Source organism: Ixodes scapularis, unplaced genomic scaffold, assembly GCF_016920785.2.
Source record: "Ixodes scapularis isolate PalLabHiFi unplaced genomic scaffold, ASM1692078v2 PGA_scaffold8__174_contigs__length_109621045, whole genome shotgun sequence".
NCBI lineage: Eukaryota > Metazoa > Arthropoda > Arachnida > Ixodida > Ixodidae > Ixodes > Ixodes scapularis.
The window spans coordinates 91,247,281-91,267,375 of record NW_024609883.1 but is presented as its reverse complement, the minus strand read 5'-3'; the positions used below and the strand labels follow the sequence as shown (position 1 = coordinate 91,267,375).

At 43.4% G+C, this 20,095-nt stretch overlaps 1 protein-coding gene across 1 annotated transcript in view; it reads left to right on the top strand.

Moving 5' to 3' along the window:
- Positions 1 to 11,278, top strand: part of LOC8052209 — a 50,862-nt gene extending 39,584 nt beyond the window's left edge. Inside the window, exons 19-24 of the mRNA XM_040223223.2 lie at positions 109 to 208; positions 5,569 to 5,808; positions 7,015 to 7,275; positions 8,881 to 9,135; positions 10,523 to 10,570; positions 10,954 to 11,278. Of these exons, the coding sequence (XP_040079157.1) occupies positions 109 to 208; positions 5,569 to 5,808; positions 7,015 to 7,275; positions 8,881 to 9,135; positions 10,523 to 10,570; positions 10,954 to 11,063 (1,014 nt within the window). The 3' untranslated portion in view covers positions 11,064 to 11,278. The remainder of the gene's footprint in view (positions 1 to 108; positions 209 to 5,568; positions 5,809 to 7,014; positions 7,276 to 8,880; positions 9,136 to 10,522; positions 10,571 to 10,953) is intronic.
- The last annotated feature ends 8,817 nt before the right edge of the window (positions 11,279 to 20,095 follow it).

Sequence of the window (20,095 nt, the reverse complement as noted above, 5' to 3'; positions counted from 1 at the left end):
AGCAAACCTCCAGATGGGGATCGCTACTGGAAAACGATCCATCGCCATTTCTATATTGATAAATGTGTGCAACCAGTCATATGTGTCATACTTCATTTTCTCTTCCAGCGTCTCACCCTGATAGCCGAAAGCATGGAAAATTCGATTGATTCCGTCCCTTTCGCTTCTCAAAATATGGACGCCAGCGATCGCAGAAAGTTACAAAGAGGTGAGTTTGATTCTTCACTTGCACAGAACAGTATTGACCTTTGCAAAAAGAGCTCGCTGGCCGTCGCCATTTTGCGACTCGAGCGACCCCTATCAGCCAGAAATTTTTGCTACCCGCCTTAACTCTGGAAACCCAATCAGCGCGACTCTCACCTACATTGTGTATTCTCAGTTCGCCAGCCTTTCTTGAGGGTTTCTACTTTATAAGCCTGTTCAAGATGCTTCCACGTTTTGTGTTATTTTCCTATATAGTGAGAGCCAGGGAATACCCTTGCTCGTAGCCTGCTTGGCCTTCGCAGGAAACGAACGGAAAAAGCGAACGCCGAGCAGCCCGCGACGCGGGCCGTTCGGTGTTCTCCGAGGATTATTTTCGTTGAGACAATCTCCGAAAAGCCTTCCCGGCTATATTCCCGGTCTTGACAAAAAATAGCTGTTAGGGTCGGGTCCGGGGTGGGGTATGGGGACGCAATAGACATGTTCGTTCATTTGCTTTGGTGCTGTGCAAATGAGTAGCTCTCTTCAAAACGTGGCCCAAAACAAGCCGAATTCCGTCCGTTCGTCGTGAAGTGACTGTCGTCAACACTGTATATTGAATAAAATGTGTTATTTCGGGCCCTTTCTCAATTCCCGTTTGGATAACGCGACACCGTGGGGCACCTATAATATATGTTGTTCGATTGATGAGACTCGTTGAATTCCATGTTGTGAGCGGGGAATACCCAAGCATTTAGGCTATCCTGTGTGGTTAAATATTTTGAACAGTTAAGACCTTTGTAGATTTACAAGGATAAAATAGATGTATGTGTATGCTGTCGTAAATGCATAAATGTGTATGCTGTCGTAAAAAAAAATCAACATAAAATGAAACAAGCATTCCAGTAGTATATGTTCTTTTGCGCACTGGCTCACAACAAACAGCTTTCATTTTTTTGTTTTGTTCTCAAAAATAGTACAATGGTTTCTTAAAATCCTCGACAAATTCTCATCGCTATAGAATACAAAATAAAAAATAAAACGCGTCAATTTAGCCGCCACGAGCGTATGGAATTGCGCCTACGCAAGCTGTCACAGCCCACTGACGAGAAATCCCACAGCCCAGCGCAATCGGGCAACACTGATCTGCACTCTCAAAACCAGGGACGCGCGTTGTAAATCACTTTGTTCGAGACTGCCTCTGGAAAGGTCTATAGGGCTAGGTTTTCATAATAGAACTTTACCAGAAGTCAAGGTAGATAGGTGTATGTATTTTATAGCCGTTAACCAAAAAGAAAAAAAAAACATATGTCCCAAAAAATGTAATGAAAGTTTAACGAAAAACTGTAACTAAGGTATCAAAGCGTAATGGAAGCGTGAAGAAACAGTGTAACGCAACTTACCGACTAAACCAAGTCCCGTGACGACGGTGACGCTGATTAAGTTACGTGAACATCGACCGCCAAATTTAGCGGGATATAAGTTCGCTAAATAGGAACTTAAATACCTCGTGTCTAGGTCACAGGGTTGCATGATTCACTATACGCCAATTCAATTTCGTCGCTGCATATATGGTGTTCACGTGACGTCATGAGCGTGACCATCGTCATGTGACGTGATCGTACCATGTAACGTCATCCAACGCCACGACGTCATGGTGACGCGTCATGGTAATAAACGTCTAGTTTATTATTTGCTTTGTTTTTTTAGAACATTACTCATCCCGTCCCAGATTGTTGTAGGGATTGTTGCTGTGTCATGCGACGCCATCACTTGGCACTGTGTCTGTGTCGCGCTGACCCAAAGCCGCTCAATACACGTGGCACATTCTGTCTCCCAACCATACCACCAGGGTAATTAAGATTTATATGTTTGTTGTTTTTTTTTTATTTGGAAGGGTTCCACATTATCTTTTTAGCGTGCACACTAACGCTTCGATCCCACTGTGCACGGTCCGCAAGGATGGGTTTTTCAACGTATCGTGCTGGCGATTTACTACAGAAGTACATGAAGGTGGAGCATTTGTTATTTGAGGCTATGAATACATGAAATCTCCGGAATCATGAGAAAGAAAATAAAAATTTTTTTTTTATGTAGAGTAATTATCGCAAAGCATTGTTTCTCAAAATTATCAAAACGATCATTGTGAGTTATTCTGGAGTTTATTACGACTGAATAATCGGTGAAATGAAAGGGGAACACAATTCGCTTGCCTATTATTCAATTTGCTTGGTATAAATAGCGCCATAATAATACGAAATGTGATTTAACTGTTCACGCAACGTATAGGGAACATTTAGCTTTGTTTAATTCTCGAGAATTACACAGGTAAGCCGATTTTTCCAGAATTTTAAGGAAAGGTTCCATTACCTTCGGGCACCCCTGTAGTAAACTCTAGCGCGACACGTTAAGAACCCGATTTATGAGGACAGTTCAAAGTGGGAGCGAAGTGTCAGCATACACGCTGTACATCTAGTCAAATAAAAATGTTCGCAAACGATTTCCTTTCACAGAAAAACACACAGTTACCACAAACAAGTGAATGGCATTTTATTTCTTACCGTTTCTATTTCAAAAGTGACTGTGCCTTCAAAACGAGTGTGCGGCGTACAAGTTATATCTGCTCCTCGCGCATTTCAAACTTTTATGTAACCCCCCCCCCCCCCCCCCCAAAAAAAAAAACGCGCCCGCTGTTGTTTACTCCTATTTCAATTTCAACCAATGACGGCACGCGCTTGGCTGCCTCGTCATCTCGCGTTCCCTATGCGTTCTCTATGTTGGCCATTGATTGGCGTGCTTTTCTTTGTGATCCCATGCGCCGGATATGCAATTTGAAACAATTGCTCGCCGTATTCTTCTCTAGTGCTCTTATTTTTTTTTCACCACATTGACGGCAATGCTTTGATATTCCTCATTACCCGTTTTTTAAATGACCGAGAAAACGCGTCATTACTTCAATGTCCTCTTCTAACTAACCATATCCCGCACTGTACATTATCGCTAAGTATCGGAAAGACCAATCACTGTTATCTTTGGAGGGATTCCGAGCTAATGATAACGCCCAGAAGATTGCTTCAACCAGAATCGCGATGCGCCAATGTCGAAGCGCGAAATGATTTACTTCCTGGCTCGCTCCACTGGAGCGCAGTGATCGGTCGTTAGCGCGCTCCGCTAAACATTGGCGCTTATGCTTCTGTTTCATCTTGGCCGTGTTCCAAAATTTACTGGATCTTACTCCAGGGGAAGAGTTTTGTACCTTGGCGTTCCAAAACCTACCCGCGTCCAGCGTTCTTCAATCTGTGTTGTCATGTGACACGACCCGCCGGAGTAATTCGGGTTCATTTGGGAAAAAATTTGGAACACAGCCCTTATGTCCGAGCGCTACCAACGCTACAGCTAATCGAGCCAATCAAGCTTCTCGGAAAGACCTTTTCGCTGTTTCTATGCGTGTATCACCGCCAACTGATCCAATGACGCGCGAAGAATGCGTCGTGACATCGCGTTCTTAGTCTGTCAGTTCACGGTTATGTTGTATCTAGCCTTTGTCCCCGCTCGGACTTAATAGGACACTGCAATAAAAAAAAAAGTTTATTTTAAAGAGCATAAATGGGACACGTACCTTTTTTTGGTAATTCTTCCACGAGAAGAAAAAAAAGTTCGCTCGAAATTTACGCCGTTACGTGCAATTTAGGTGGAGGTCACGGCCCGGTTTAAGCGTCGACCACTAACCAATTTCTTCGTCCAATACTACTGGATTGGCTTGACTCCTCGGCCGAACACGCTAACAATCCTGGTGTCTCCGTTTCCCCACATCCGGCGCGTCTAGTCTGGAGTCTGACAACGCCTGCTAGTTGTGCGAGCAGAGTCGCGGCAGCGTCCGGTATCGTCTGCTATTTCACCAACGTCTTTCGTCGTCTGCCATGCCCAAAGGACACGGACATGAAGGCTGCCCGTCGGCCTCCATTTTCGCCTTCGTCCTTCTGCTACTCCGTCCCCGTCTAAAACTTTTTACAACGCTATAGCAAATCTCGATTATGAAAGCGGCGTTCTAGCTTTCCATCTTACGCGAGTGACTGTCCAATAAAAGCGTCTCTCAGCATGTGTTGACGTGAGGAAAAAATCGGCCGGGAGGACTAAAAAATAAAACAAAATAAATATGCAATTCTTTCATCCTTTCTGTATCTTTTTTTTTTTCTCCTCTTCATTGCATTTGCGAGCAAGTTGGGTGAGCGTCATGACAATTAAAACGTCGACTAAAATTATTCGCTTTAGCATGCCAGTTGCACTTCAAAACTTGAGAGCTTCTTGCTTTTCGAAGCGAAATGACGGGAACCTACCTGAACTAACTTGATACGAGCCCAACGCGGATTGCATTCAGCCAAATGGCTCGCAAATTCTTAGGTGAATCTTTTCGGTATTCAAAACCATGGTCGCCATCATAACGGTTGCACAATTAACAGAGCAGCGAGACCGTTTTGACGGGAACCAACATCTTTATTCAACATCAACACGCACTATGAAAGAAATCAAACGCTGGGCTTAAGCCAGTCCCGGCCGCTACGAAAACAAGCATCCGCACAGCACTCCCGAAGGCGCGTACTTGCGACATCTGCTTTCTGAAAATTATGCCGGTTGAGGAAATCTTCCTCTAGACACCTCTGTGAACTGAAAACGACCCGTACTCATAAAAACTAACCAGTTGAATAAGCTAGGGCCATTCAGGCACTTAGCAGGCGTCGGCAGCCATGTTTGTTAAAGTGTCAAACCAAAGCGGGAAAAGCAATCTTAAAATACTTTTCAAAATAATAATTACTCTATCTTGATAATTTGTTTCTCAAACGTAAAAAGTCGATTAAAATACTATTACGGCATGAAGATACAAATTTACAATGAACATTTCACACGTCAATTATCTCTCCAGCCAATGAGAGATGTAACCACCTTGTGAGCAAGGGGCGGGGCTTCGCGGACTATGACCTACACATTCTGCACCTATATTGCGTGTCGCGCCACGTAAATATATCTAGAAAAATGATTTTCCGTGGTAATATTTATAAAGTTTGAATGTCCCTTTAGAAGACTTAATTAATTGCAGTGCTCCTTTAAGGTGAAACGGAGTAAGGAATTTGTTATTGCGAAAACATTAACTGTTAAATGGAGCGTAGCCTCGTTATCTGCAACCGCGAAAAAACGGAACCTAAATTTCCATAACAACGACATGTTGTTAAAAGTTTGAACGCATATATTTATTATATATTTTTACGTTTAGGGCTTTAAATAGTGATCGCCACTTCATACGGTGGAGAACTGTCGCTTCACGCGTTCTGAAGTATCCTGTTTGGACCCCACCTCTTAACGCGTGCCGTGCATTGACCGCTTTCAACCCAGATGGTGGAAAGGTGGAAGGATTCGAAGCTTACAGCTTCGAGTACAAGTTCAAGCCGGGTTCCGAGAGCACCGTACACCTGGGAATGTACCCTCTGGAAGACTGTTCGGCCATCTGTCGTGACCGCGAGGACTGCCTGTCATTTTCATCGTGCCTCGTGAGCTCCGAGTGTAGCATCAGCACGACGAGAGCTCGCAATACCGAAAACGTGGTGAAGGCGCCAGCGTGCAGCGTCTTTGACAGTAAGTCTCTATACTCGACTATTCAGTTTTTGCGGCGTTGTCTTTGGGCTAGGAAAATTGTGTTCTCCAATGACATCGCGAGAATTAATATTGGTGGTCTTTGTTCCTTTCTCTAACTTCAATGTTGCGTGCTTTTTCAAAATACTCACCAGCGTTATTTACTATCTTGGATGGTGCGCCTTATCTAGACATCATAATGGTGGGCGACTTTAAGAACGTGTTACTTCAACTGTCTCAATCACAAAGCCCATGGCCTGTATGCTCGTAAGCTAGATTCCAACAGTAAAATCGCAATGTGAAAAAAACAAATGTTATGTATAGGTAGGCCTAAATGGTAACCGAATTTAGCTTCCTTAATGCATGCTTTGTTAGATTGATGTTTAAAAAAAGCGGTCCGCAATGGATGAGTTTTAACAAGCTACTCCTTTTGGAAGAGAGAATGAAAAAAAAAAATGTTTAACAAAGGTATGCATATAAAACGAATGCATGGTGCAGCTTGTCAACAAGTGTCTAACACCCAAATCACATGCACACTTTTTAAAGTTACTCAAGAATATTTGCAACTCCAAAAACGCTCTGGTGTTCACCATAGAGTTATACGTTGGCGTTGGCACGTTTTCCATGTACAAAGAAGTTTCGCGACATTAAAATTGCCCGCGTCCTCCATTCAAAATGACGATACCAAAGCATCTCGCTGCGCTTTGGTCTTTCCCGGTTCTACTCTAAAGAAGAAATGATTCATGTCCTTCTTAATCAAAGGTCATGCACGTCCTTAATACGTAAACCTAGGAATACATTAAATGGTCCCCTTCACAGGCGCAAGTAAGTACCCTGTAATTATTGCTATTTCTATCGCCAGTATTTCGTCTGCTTCTCGTGGTGACGTCAGAATGCCGAGCTCTGATTGGCTCGGATTGAAAGGATACTGGGTAGACCTCAAGGGTGCTAGCATTGAGGTCTACCCACTATCCTTCAACTATATTCTTTTTTTTTTTAAGTGCAAGTACGAGATCCTAAAGGTGACCACGTTTACTATAACGGAACAAAAAAAAATGGTGAATGTGCGGGCCAACTGGTGATAATTAATCATAATATATCACCCGAGAGTATGGTGCCACAGCGGACGAGCGTGTCCGCTACTCGAGTGAGTTTGGCACGGCTGTCCTTTCGGCACAACTTATGAACGTCTCACGTTTCCTTTCGCAGAATCCTTTACGACCAATTTCGAGGCCTTCGAAGGCATCTCTTTGAGCGTGACCGCCAGGAGGACGATTCAGGTGGACGGGATACAAGACTGCGCTCGTTACTGCGAGTTGGAGAAGGGCTTCAACTGCAAGTCTTTCGACTACTGCCGCATGGTCTCGCAAACTGGGGACTCGTGCCGCCTGCACGAGACGCACCTGACGGACCCCGGAGACGCCTCCCGAATTAAATCCCAGACTGCGGATAAGTGCGTCCATTACTCGAGTGAGTTTTCGACACACACGTTTCGAGCGTCTCACAGTGCCGCAGTGCCTTCCACCGCCATACTGTCGAAACTGGTAAAAACGAAGTTCGTTGTAACGTAATAGCGGCTACAGCGAAGCGATCACAATTTCCCGTTCCGTTTGCACTTCGTTATAACCGAAGTCGGTTATAACGAAATACCGGATATATAACAAAGCGATCACGATTCCCCGTAACCATTTTGCAGTTCGTTACAACCGAAGACGTTTATAACGAAATAGCGGATATAGCGAAGTGATTTCCGATTCCCGTTGACTTCGTTATAACCGGTCTCGGCAGTGCTGCCAATACATCATACGACAGTCCTCAGACGCTGTCTGATGTGTGTGTCTTCATTGCATGGTGGGCCTGTCACATTCCTAGCACAAAAACTGCCGAAAAACTGCCTGCAGGCATGTTTGGAGTGTATATGCATGTATTAAGCAAACGTGTTTCGAAGATGCATAAGGCATGTCTGCAGGTGTTTGTGTCAATGTATCTACAGCGAACCCAGTGTCTCTTGAATGATTTATGAGTAGTGCCACTGCGGCTTTAAGGGCTTGGGCCCCATGGCAGACACGATTATTAAAAATATTATTTTCATACGTATAAAAGTATCCTAAATACTGTCTCAACCTCCTATAACAAGTTGTTGTTTTTTATTCCTTAATACATGTTGTATATAAAGGCCAGACTGGTGCACGCTTCCCATTAGAAGTAGTCGAATTTCTTGTATACGACTACTTTTTAGAGTATTTTGTTTAATTGTGTGATTACATTTATTGCAAAGTAAACAGGAAAGTAATTTGATTAGAAAGTAATATAATTACTTGTATCCATTACCACATTTTCGTCCCCTTCCTAATGGAGCCCTCTCCTTCCTCGAACCTTCCTAAAAAGGTATCCTCGAACTAGGTCTCTGATAAGAGGAAGGTCTACCGAAGGTGGGGGTTTAGAAGATGAGCAGCTGGTATTCCAGTGAATCTAATGCAGTTAGAAACGGCACGAAAGGCCCGTTTTCAAACGGACAGAAAAATGCGCAGTCTCGCAAATCTGAAGTACACTTTTTCAAGTAACGGACATTTAGTTTTCCTCTCAAGTAGCGAAGTTATCTAATTAAAATGCCATGTGAGGAGAAAAAAAAAAAAAAAGGCACAAGCTTGCGTGTTGAGTGCAAACTGCCACCTCGCCAAAATTGACATCACGTGACTTTAGGGAATGCGACGTGATCACGTGAAGTCAACATCCACGCTAAATTTAGCGGCGAAATTGACGCCACGTAAAAATAACTTCCCGCCTCGCATTACGCGGGTAAATATACGTCACGGCTCTTCGTGACGGTAATTTAGGACTGTCTCCCTGTAGGATATGGCTGATAAAACATTTTGTTTTTTTAACAATGTAAATAACTGGGTTTAATGGTTACTTTTACGAGTGCACAAATGGCAGTTCGCAACACAATGATTTTAACAACCAATAAAGAGCAGAGTCCTTGCCTGCCCACTTGATTTAAGTTGACGAGACAGGTAGTGCTAGTAGACGGTTAACACTTGCTTAATCTTGACTACTTTGTTTCGCTTTTACCAGGGAAGTACCTCAACGACTTCAGGAAGCAGAAATCGTCGCGCGTCACGTCCGACGCCTACACGGTAATCGCGAAAGTGTCGGCCGCGCAGTGCGCCAGACAGTGTCGCGAAGCCCTGTTTTTCTGCGGCATCTTCCACTTCTGCACTGGACCCCAGAATCTGGGACGCGGAGACTGCTTCCTGCACAACGGTGACGCCAGCTCCTTCAAGACCGTCCATTCCCCCGTTTGCAGCGCCTACACGTACATCGAAGACCGTGCGTATTCTTTATCCATAGAGAAAGCATTGTAAACAAGACTTGTTACCATTGGCCAGTGATGGATCCTTTTTACCGTATTTGCTCGAATGATAGCCACACTATTTATGAACAAGACCCTTGTAAAAACAGTTAGGGCGCAGGCGAGCTGGTTTAAGTTTACCATTTTTTAGACCACCTGAGACTGGGTGGAAGGAACACGAGACGCCGTCGTGTTTCTTCCACCAGTATCAGGTGGTCTAGAAAATGGGAAGACCCTTGTGTCTACTTCCAGCAAAGCACATATACAGCCAATCATCGCGTTGCGCATAAATAACATACCGAATAACTAGATCGAGAACACGAGTTTCCATGCAAATGCAAATCTTCACAGATGGTATCTTCGCGCGAAGACGTTATCTTTGTCCTGTAAACCGCTGGAATCATGCTGTCGATCGCGGTGATTAGGAATCCGCGTGCTCCGCAGAAAAGCGAACCCTCAGGCTTTCTTCATAAACAGTGCGGCTATTACTCGAGTAAATACGGTATGTAAATACAAAAATTAAGGCGACAATTCGAGCATGCAGGTAAAGGGATATTAACGAATATCACCATATCGTACATACAATATTAAAGCACGCGATCTCTAAAAATATGCGTCATCTTGTTCCACGATCAATGGACCTATTAGACCATACAACATAATGATCATTTTTAACAAGCCAGACCTTGTTTTATTCTCTAGCTAAATGCACATTCGAAAGTGGAAATTTATAATTTTAAGTATTTTAACACTAAATATTATTTCTAAATTTATTCCATCACTTATTCACGATTTACTATGATACACTCTAGAAATTATTCGCAATTCACTCTCAAATTTTTATGTATCTCGTAAAGCCTCCAATACTTTTGTCCAAGAGTATCCCTCCACAGAATATACCGCAAAATTTTGTCTGAAACAAAATTTTAAAAATCCTAGAAAAAAAAAAACTAATTTTATGCCGATCGACTTAGTCGTGACTTGAATGCAATATTGAATTACCTCTTCGAGTAGTTTGCTTATAACGAATAATTTGAACTTTTGACTCTGCGGGGGCATTTAAAGAGATGTAACTGTGACGGATGGTACATGACATCACTTCGTTACGTCATGGTGCCACGTGACTCCTGTGAACGGAATTTTGCTCACAGGAGTTAGGTGGAAGCCTGATAATTTTTTACACCTTATTATGTTCAATAAAAACAATTTAAAGGCTCGAGTCAGAGGATTTAGGATTGTACAGGACAAGCGCTTGTTCAAATGGTAACCTTTAGATTTCTGGCATCATTTGATTATTGTTCTTAACGATTTAATGAAATCCAGATATTTAACTTTAAATCTATTTTATGTACTGGCTTGTTTCAGCTGACACCAAGAGCTTTTTGGCACGAACCGCCGCACTTCACAGCAACGGTGAGATCAAAGTTTATATATCGTAAAACACCGCGTTGTGCTCTACACTGCTAATAATTTAAATTGGCTCTACCTTCAAGTATTTACTAAAACGAATTTTAAGCAAAATCAGTTTCTTCCCAGGACAACAAAGCGCCTAACAAACGCACCGAGGTTGAGATGAAAAACAAAGAGGCATTTCTGGCCGCTTGACAGCTGCATATGAACACATTTCAATGTTCCGAACTTACGAGCCTGAAGTGGTCTCGATTAAAATCTTTAAAAAATACTTAAATTAGTTTATTCTTGAGTGTCAGATCCAATTACCGCCTTCACCTTTTCCCCAAACCGTTAAAACGCAACGTGACGCCGTTTCCGACATTTGAATTCTTTCGAATTCGCAGGCAAGGCTGGCGGGCTGGCCTTCTTCATGATACTTCTAGGAGCTGGAATGGGAGTGGCTGGCCTCGTCGCTTTTGGTGTCTACAAGAGAACGAAATTTAACCGGGTCTGAGGTGTGGTCGAGTCTAATCTAAAACTGGTTTACATCTTATGGCGTGAGTCAAATAAATTGTTATTATAATATTGCATATTTAAAAGGAGGACCGATCTAATTTATAAAACTTGAAAATAGCATTATATTCACAGTGATTCTGTGGTTGAAAAAAAAGTGTAACTACTGACCAAAAAATGAACTTTTTGAAGAATTAAACCAATGACATCCCATTGTTTCTAAGTTTCTTACGATATTGCAAGCCCTTGACGAGTTCTAGAATAACGTACGGAAGCCAACCCAAGTGCTTTGCGTTTGCAAGACAAGACAGTGCTCTGAAAATACAGATAGGCGCTACCGCCGTCAACATAGGCAGTGGTTACAATGGGAGTTTCCGAAGCGGTAACGTAACTTAGGAGTTAGATGTCTGCCTCATACGTAGCAGACCCAAGTTCCATCCACGGTGTGGGCTCCTTTTTTTTTTCCTCGAACATTTTGTTTTGTCGAGGCATTTGGCGATATTTACGACATTTCATTTTTACGATTAACACTGAAAAAAAAAATGTTGTCGACGAAACATTGCTGAACTAAATCTTATGGGACTCTATTTGTGAATGTGCTAGGGGGACAGCGGGACTTGGGTTGGCGGCTGCAAAGCGGCGTGTATGGGAAAAGAAAGGGGGGCTAAGTGGGTTAATAGTTCTGTTATTAGCAGCCGCACACTGTCGCCGCGAAACGGCGTGAACACAGGCGGGGGGAGGAAGGGGAGGCGGGCGGGTTATATACACGCGCTGACCGAATCCGAAATTTAGGTTCCCCCGCGTTGCCAAGCAGCCAATCTGTCGTTGCTAAAGGGTCTATCACCTGTGCCGTAGAAGTTAGTGATGGACCGAATCTGCCGAACTTCAGATTCGGCAAAGTTCTGCAAATGCCGAAATTTAGAAGGAAAGTTCGGCGAAAATTCGGCAAATGTTTGCGCGCGCGCAAAAACGCGACGGGGCCATGGATCGCAAATGGACGCCGCGCAGTCGCGCGGTTACCATCGTACAGTTAGGTAGAACCAGCGGTTATGGCGAGGTGTGCAGTAGGCGACACGGTAACTGTGCGTTTGTGAGCATTCGCGAGTGTGGTTCTCTTCAATACTTTCTGCTTCAATAACAGAAGATCGACCAGTAATTTACGGAGTCCACTGCACAAGTGACAAATGATGCGGTGCATTCTGGATAACGTGGTTTTCATTTGACCTTTCCATTGATGAAACGAGGTAGTTGAAACATTGACTGCCAACTGACAATTAAGCTCAGTGTGAGCAGCCCACTGCCGTCAAACGGGCAGAGTCACGAGAGCTTTCCAAAATATATGGGATGCAGGTGGCATCCTCGTCATAATGTGATACATGTTTTCCCCCTTCTTTTCTTTCCTTTTCACGCACTTTCTGTAGTGTGCATATTTTGTACATTTATACATGGGTTTTGTTTTTACAGATGTGGTGGCAGGCTGGCAGGCGCTCTGCGTAAGGATTTTCACCTACCTGCCTAGCCCCAACCCGCACACCACCTCATGGCCCCTTCCAGTTTGTACACATAAAATTATTATTATTTTTTTTATTATAACAATGCTATTTTCGGCTCACAATTAGTTCGTGCCAAAAGAGAATAATATTGCGTTTTAGTTAGCATTATTTCGCGATTTTCATGTATCTGCATAAAACTAAACACAGAACTATCTATCATGCTCGAAGTTGCACATCCGACATTCCTAACTCTCCCCATATTCATAAACGTCCGTGTGTGTCCTAACACCAGAAACCAGAATTTTAAAGGTTGAAAACGGCATGTTGCGAATATGGAACGCACACTTTCATCCAAAGCTGACGTCAAGGGACTCAAAGCGAAAAGCATGCATATTTACAATATTGTTGTCTCTTCTGGTGAAGCCTCAGCAACCGTTGTATTCGCTTTCGCGCACAAAACGGCGACTCCCACAGAAAGTTACAACGCCAGTGATGGCCCTTATTTTAACAATGTAAACACACTTGCATGCGTGCGCTGATGAAGTCTCAAAATCAAAACTCTAGTAGCGTGATTCGTGACTGCGCCGGCTACTACCCAACCTCGTTGTCACGACACTTTCTGGAAGCAGACAGTAAAATTGTAAGTAAACACACAAAAGCGACACCAATACAAATATCTTGCACAATATCACCTTATTTAGTAATAACTGCGTCAATAGGCACTACATGTTGCATTTAAGTTAAGAAAGAAAAAAAGCATAAACCTTTTTTTGTGAGAAAAAACTAAATATCAACGTTAAGTCTGGAAAATAGCTAGCGTAACACCTGTTCACAAAACTGGTGATCGCCAACTAATAAGTAATTACCGTCCTATCTCTCTCACCAGTGTTCCATCTAAGCTCATGGAGCATATACTTTACTCAAATATAATAAGCTTTCTTGGCTCCCAAAACCTTCTTTTTGAACATTAGCACGGATTTCGTAAATCTTACTCTAGTGAAACCCAGCTAACCGCCTTCCTTACTGATATTTATTCTAGCTTCGATTCGAATATTCAAACCGACGCCATTTTCATTGACTTCTCCAAAGCATTCGACAAAGTACCACACAAACGTCTTTTAACAAAGCTTAACGATATTAGTATTCATCCCTTTGTTGTTAAGTGGATTTCTAAATTCCTAATTAACCGTAAGCAATATTCCTCCGTTAATAACGTAAAATCTCCCACCTCTACCGTAACTTCACGTGTCCCCCAGGGAACCGTACTTGGCCCCCTGCTGTTCCTAATCTATAGTAATGATCTTCACTTTAATATAGGTTCTTCTGTGCGCCTGTTCGCCGACGATTGTGTCATTTACCGACCCATTCTTTTATACCATGATCATCATGCTCTCCAGGAAGACCTTGAGTCTGTAATCCATTGGTGTGAAAAATGGCAGATGACGTTATATTTCAATAAATGCAGATTCCTATCATTCTCCCGCAGTGGCGTGCCACACCATTTTTGTATTACCTCACTAACACTCTAGTAACAGCATGCTCATCATATAAATACCTGGGTGTTCATCTCCCCTCTGGCCTATCATGGACTGCTCCCATAACCTCTGTTATTTCTGATACTAACCGTTCTCTCTGATATTTGCGCCGTAACCTCAAACTTGCTACATTCTCCGTAAAAAGACTAGCGTATACTACTTTTATTAGATCGAAGTTAGGATAAGCCTCATCTATAAGGTCCCCATGGCAGAGCTACCTTTCAAATAATCTAGAATTCGTCGAAAACAGAGCCCTTCGTTTTATTTATAACAATTATTCACCATATACCAGCATATTAGGATTACGCCAATCAGCTAACCTTCATTCACTTTCCCTTCGCCGCCGAGCATCACGCCTTTCTCTCCTCCATCGAATTTTTTATCACAATATCTACTTCAAAGAATGACTGCTATCACCTCGCCATCGTATTTCCTCGCGTCTGGATAACTTATGTAAAGTACGCCCAATTCGATCATCAACTGTTTCTCACCAGACTTCCACAGTACCATTGGCCATCGAGGATTAGAATTCACTACCTTATAACATCGTTTCTATTCGTGATACTACTAAATTTGCTGACGCCATTACTGTCTCTTTATCTGAACTTCCTAGCTAGCTTACATTTTCATTTTCCTTTTTCATTTTATTACCTTAAAGACCCCCTTTTAGGGGGTATTACATAAGGGGTGGGGTTACAAAAATAATCAAACATAGGTGCTGGTCTTCAGGATGAGAGATGATTAGTAACATTTTCGAAGAAGATTGATGGGCAGGTGATGGCAGCAATGTGGTGGGGAAGGCCGTTCCAGTCTGGAGCTGCACGGGGGAAGAATGACGCAGAAAAAGTGACAGTGCGAGCGCGTGGGCGAGCAACCTGGAGAGGATGACTGGTGCGGTGAGATATGCGTGTGGGAAATACGATGTAAGGTGAGATACAGAGGGGGGAATTAAATAACTTGTGAAACAAACAGAGGGTAGCGATGCGGCTACGACAAGCGAGACTAAGTAAACCTGATTCAGCTTTCAGGGGTGATACGCTGGTATGGTACGAGTATGAAGAATGAATGACTGCTTCGATTTGGACTGCTTCGATTGCGTTGATGAGGTATACTTGGTGAGGGTCCCAGACGGCGGATGCATATTCAAGCTTTGATCTTATTAGTGATTTGTAGGCGAGTAGTCTTACTTCCTGAGGGGCGTGGCGTAGTTGACGTTTAAGGAATCCCAGGGTTTTGTTAGCAGATGAGGTAATGTTAGTAATACGCGTACGCCAAGATAAGTCGCTGCAAAGGGTGACACCAAGGTATTTATATGATTCGGTTAATTCTACGGGGGTGGTAGTGATGGTATAGGGAAAGAAAATGGGATTGCGGCGGCGGTGAAAGGACATAACTTTACATTTAGTAGAGTTAAGTGACATTAACCAACGGTCGCACCATTGCAGCACGCGGTTAAGGTCGTTTTGGAGAGCAGATTGGTCCGATACGTTAGTGATGGAATGGTAGATGACGCAGTCATCTGCAAACATGCGAATATTACAGGATAAATGTTGCGGTAAATCATTAATATATATTAAAAATAAAAGCGGACCAAGAACAGACCCTTGGGGGACGCCCGATGTGACTGGGATGAGATTAGAAGACTGGTTGTTAACTAGGACAGATTGGGAGCGGTTGTTAAGAAATTCTTTGATCCATCGTAAGATATTATGGTCTAAGTTCAACTGAGCAAGTTTTAGTAGCAAGCGCTGATGAGGTACTTTGTCAAATGCTTTTGAAAAATCTAAAAATATGGCGTCAGTTTGTATGTTAGAGTCGAGGTTAATGTGCAGATCATGAAGAAAGAGGGCTAACTGCGTTTCGCAGGAGAATCCTTTACGAAAGCCGTGCTGCGAAGGATGGAAGAAGTCGATCGAGTCCAGAAAATGCATGACTTGAGAAAAAATGACGTGTTCCATGATTTTACAAGGCACGCTCGTTAGAGAGATAGGGCGGTAGTTTAATGGGGATTCTTTATTACCTGATTTGTGGACGGGAACGACCTTTCCCACCTTCCAGTCTTCCGGAATGTTACCTGTAGAAAGTGACTGAGAGAATAACAAGGACAAATATGCTGCAGAGATGTGTTTAGTATTTTTTAGAAATTTGGAATTAATTTCGTCTACGCCGGCTGATGATGACAGTTTAATGTTATCAATTACTGACGCAATACCATCAGCAAAAAAGTGACGGGAGACATTGGATACTCGGTGTTTGCAGGGAGCATTGTAAATGACACATCAAATTCTGCAGTGAAAACCGATGAAAACGCGGTGTTGAAAACGTTCGCACATTCAGCATCATTCACAGGTTCGCCCAATTCATTGATAATTGCAACAGTACGCTTTTGTTGAGGGTTTATCACTTGCCAGAATTTTCGGGCGTTTTTAATCAACATATTTGGTAGGTCCACGTGGAAAAAAAGAGTACTTGACGTTTCGGATTGCGGTTAAATATGCATCCTCAGCCGCGTAGTATTTTTCCCATGCACTAGGGCCAGCCGACAGCTTGGCTAAGCGGAAAAGACGTTTTTTTCTGTTTTTTAATCTTTTGAGGCTTTTAGTGAACCACGGTTTATGTTGATCTGCGTGGAAACTGAACAAGGGGATGAAATTATTTGCTAGCTCGTTTAACTTATTTTTAAAAATCAACCAATTTTCATGAATTGACTGGTTGTGAAATGTTGCTTCAAAAACTGGAAAAAAGGTGTTCAGCTCGTTATTTATAGTTTCATAATTTCCTTTATCGTACAGGCGAATTGTTTTCTTTTCGATATGACGTTTTGCAGGAGTAAGCTCAAAGACAGCATGAATAACTTTGTGGTCACTAATCTCTCGAAGGTAGTTTATGGATGATAGACTGTCAGGTTGATTGGTTAATATGAGATCTAAAATATTTGCAGATTCGCGAGCGACGCGCGTTGGTTCTGTTACCAGCTGGGTGAGATTAAAATTGAGACAAACCTCAATGAATTCTTTTTCTTCCGAGTTGCTTACAGTTAAGGGTGATGGGTCAATCCAATTAATATTTGGGAAATTAAAGTCACCAAAAAGAAGAATTCGTGCATTTGGGTACTCTGCAGAAAGTTGACATGGTAAGTCGTTTAGTTTACGGGAAAATTCGGTACTATAATTTGGTGGTCTGTAGCAAATGCCCAGTACAACTGTTTGCGGAGAAGCCCGACATATGAGCCACAATGCTTCAATATCAGAGGCAATGGTAATGAGAGAACAGGACAACTGTTGGCTAACGGCGATGAGTACACCTCCACCTCGTGCGCCTTTCCGATCATTTCGAAAGATTTGAAAATTTGGCAAGTCAGCAAGGACTTCTTCGTCAGTGACGTCGGCAGTTAATTATGTTTCAGTTAGTAGTAATATATTGCTGCTGGATGACGACACGAGATTAGATACAAGATCCCGCTTTGAAAGGAAGCTCCGTATGTTGGTAAAGATAACAGAGAAGGAAGTATTTACACGAGGGGTGGATTGAGGGCGGTTTATTGGTCGTTGATAGATTGGTGATTGTTATGCAATTTCTTTGACAGTTTGTGACAACTCGTCAAACATATAACGTTGTTTGCCAATGAATAATGTTTTGTAGCGTAGCGAGAATGGGACTGCCTTGTTTTTAGCAAATGTAACTAACTGCTTCCGGGCGTTTTGGACGGGGCGCGAGAAATCTTCGCCAATGCTAAAGACGGTGCCTTTTAACTTACGGCCGTTCGAAAGAATGACCTCCTTGGTATTAAAAAAAAAAGTTAGTTTTACGATTAATGGGCGACAGCGTCCGTTTGTGTGATGGCCGAGACGGTGAGCTCGCTCTATATCTGTAGGTTCAAGCGTCACGTGGAGATGATCAGAGCATAACTTAATTATCTTTTCTTCGGACTAAACAGAAGTCTCATGTGGGACGGGATCAGGAACGCCGTAAAATATTAAATTGTTTCTTCGTGAGCGGTTTTCAGCATCGTCCATTCGGGCGTTCATCTCTAAAACCATATGGGATGTTTGAGCAGTATCAGCGCGTGCCGTCTCGAGGTCCGATTGCAAGGTGTCAATTTTTTTGTAATGAACCTCTAGTTCAGCCATTCGCTCATTCAGGTTGGCTATATTTCTGTCCGTAGTTGGCAGTTGGGCTTTGAGGTCTTGTACCTGGGAAATTATCTGAGCCTGCCCGACAGACAGTTTTTTTTAATTCAACAAGTATAGCTTCCGTAGGTCCCGGGTTGGTCTCTACGTCGCCAGACAACAATACCACTAACAAGGAATGCATGACTTCAACACACTCAATGGCAAGAGACACACAACACTGCGGGCTCGGCAGCTGTACGAGAAAGTAATCACTTGATTTTTTAGAATAAATAACATACGGTTTACTAACCTGCATAGCGAAAGCGAGTGGATTAGTTGACTGTGTCGCAGCACAGCCACCGAGCCCACAGAGCCGCGCGGGTAGCTGTCGTAGCTTTATAGTTGACATGGCTGGGTCCGTTGATGATGGTGATGGTGTTCCTTGTGCTGGGTCGAGGGTGTAGTTTCCGATCGAAGGCGTTGCCACACGTGCCGTCACGCAGAGGGAAGACAGATGGCAATCACCGGTATCGCGTCGACAGTACGTAGGCACACATTCCGAGGTGACGCTGGGGAAGGCAATCAGTAGAGCAGGAAGTAGCACACGGGTGATGACGGAGTAAAACACCTGCATAGCGAGAGCGAGTGGATTAGTTGACTGTGTCGCAGCACAGCCACCGAGCCCACCCTGTTCTATTTGTTTTTGTTCTATTGCCACCCCCTTGTATAATGCCCCACCGTCCTTCAAGGAAAATAAATGATGATGATGATGATGATGAACAGTGTATTTCTGCCGAATCTCTAGAAAGGTTCGGCAAAAGTTCGGCTCCGCCGAATCCCAAGATTCCGCAAGAGTTCGGCCCATCACTAGTAAAATTATGCGACTCCGGGAAGGGGGTGGGGGGGGGGGGGGGGGGGGAGGGTTGGTTTCCAACACTCCCCCCTCCCTCAAAAACAAGTTGATACGCCACTCCTTGACTACAACATTCGTGTTCCCTCCAGTGAAGCACCTCGTCTTCGTTCTCAGTTCACTGTTCTACCATCCGTTTAAAGAAACTACTTATTAGTTACCATGTAGTCGTCACTTTGAATGGGATTCAAGACAGACAAAAAATCAAAATGTTTTTTCCGTGATTCCTCCCCATCCAAGAGATCGAAAGCACGCGACCGTTTGTTGTGGAGTAAACGGGCTTTCAAACACGTGATGGAAGGAAACAATCGACTGAGTCCACACTAATGAACACGCAAGCAAACTTAAGAAATTTTCGGACCTTCGTCAAATTACATTGTTCGCCCCCGCGCCGACAACACGTGTCCGCGAAAGCCACCAGAGACGCGGAGGGGCGCAAAGCGACCTGCTCCAACTGGTTCCCGGTTTTCCCGCTTGGTGGCGTCCGTTTTGCTGGAGTCGCGAATGATAGCTGCGTGGACTATACCCCTGGGCGGCTCTGTGGAACGCCGAAGCGCGTGATTTCTTGTTAGCCATTGTATCTGGTTATCACAAAGATAGGGGCCATCTGTGTGGTTGAGAGTGAATGCCACGCTATCCGGCTATCCAGAAGATGACCTGTGCGTCGCAGAGTTTTATCGGTTGCCACTTCATATCACACTGTCGTCCAAGAAGATAACATACTCTGAAATGCGAATAAGATACATTCATGTGAGCGCCAGCGGCACCGGTTAAATGAGCTTACATTTTCTTAAAAACAGTTTTATTTATGTGCGAACGCTTATAAAGCAGACTGCTATTGACGGTGGCGAGACAGTCGACCTCAGAACTCTATACCTTTTTTTTTTTTTCTAAAAAAATCATCTTTTTATCTCTATGTTCCTGTTAAAGTCAGCGACAGTTTAAGAAACTCGGCGTGTGGCTTAGCATATTCAAACTTCTCG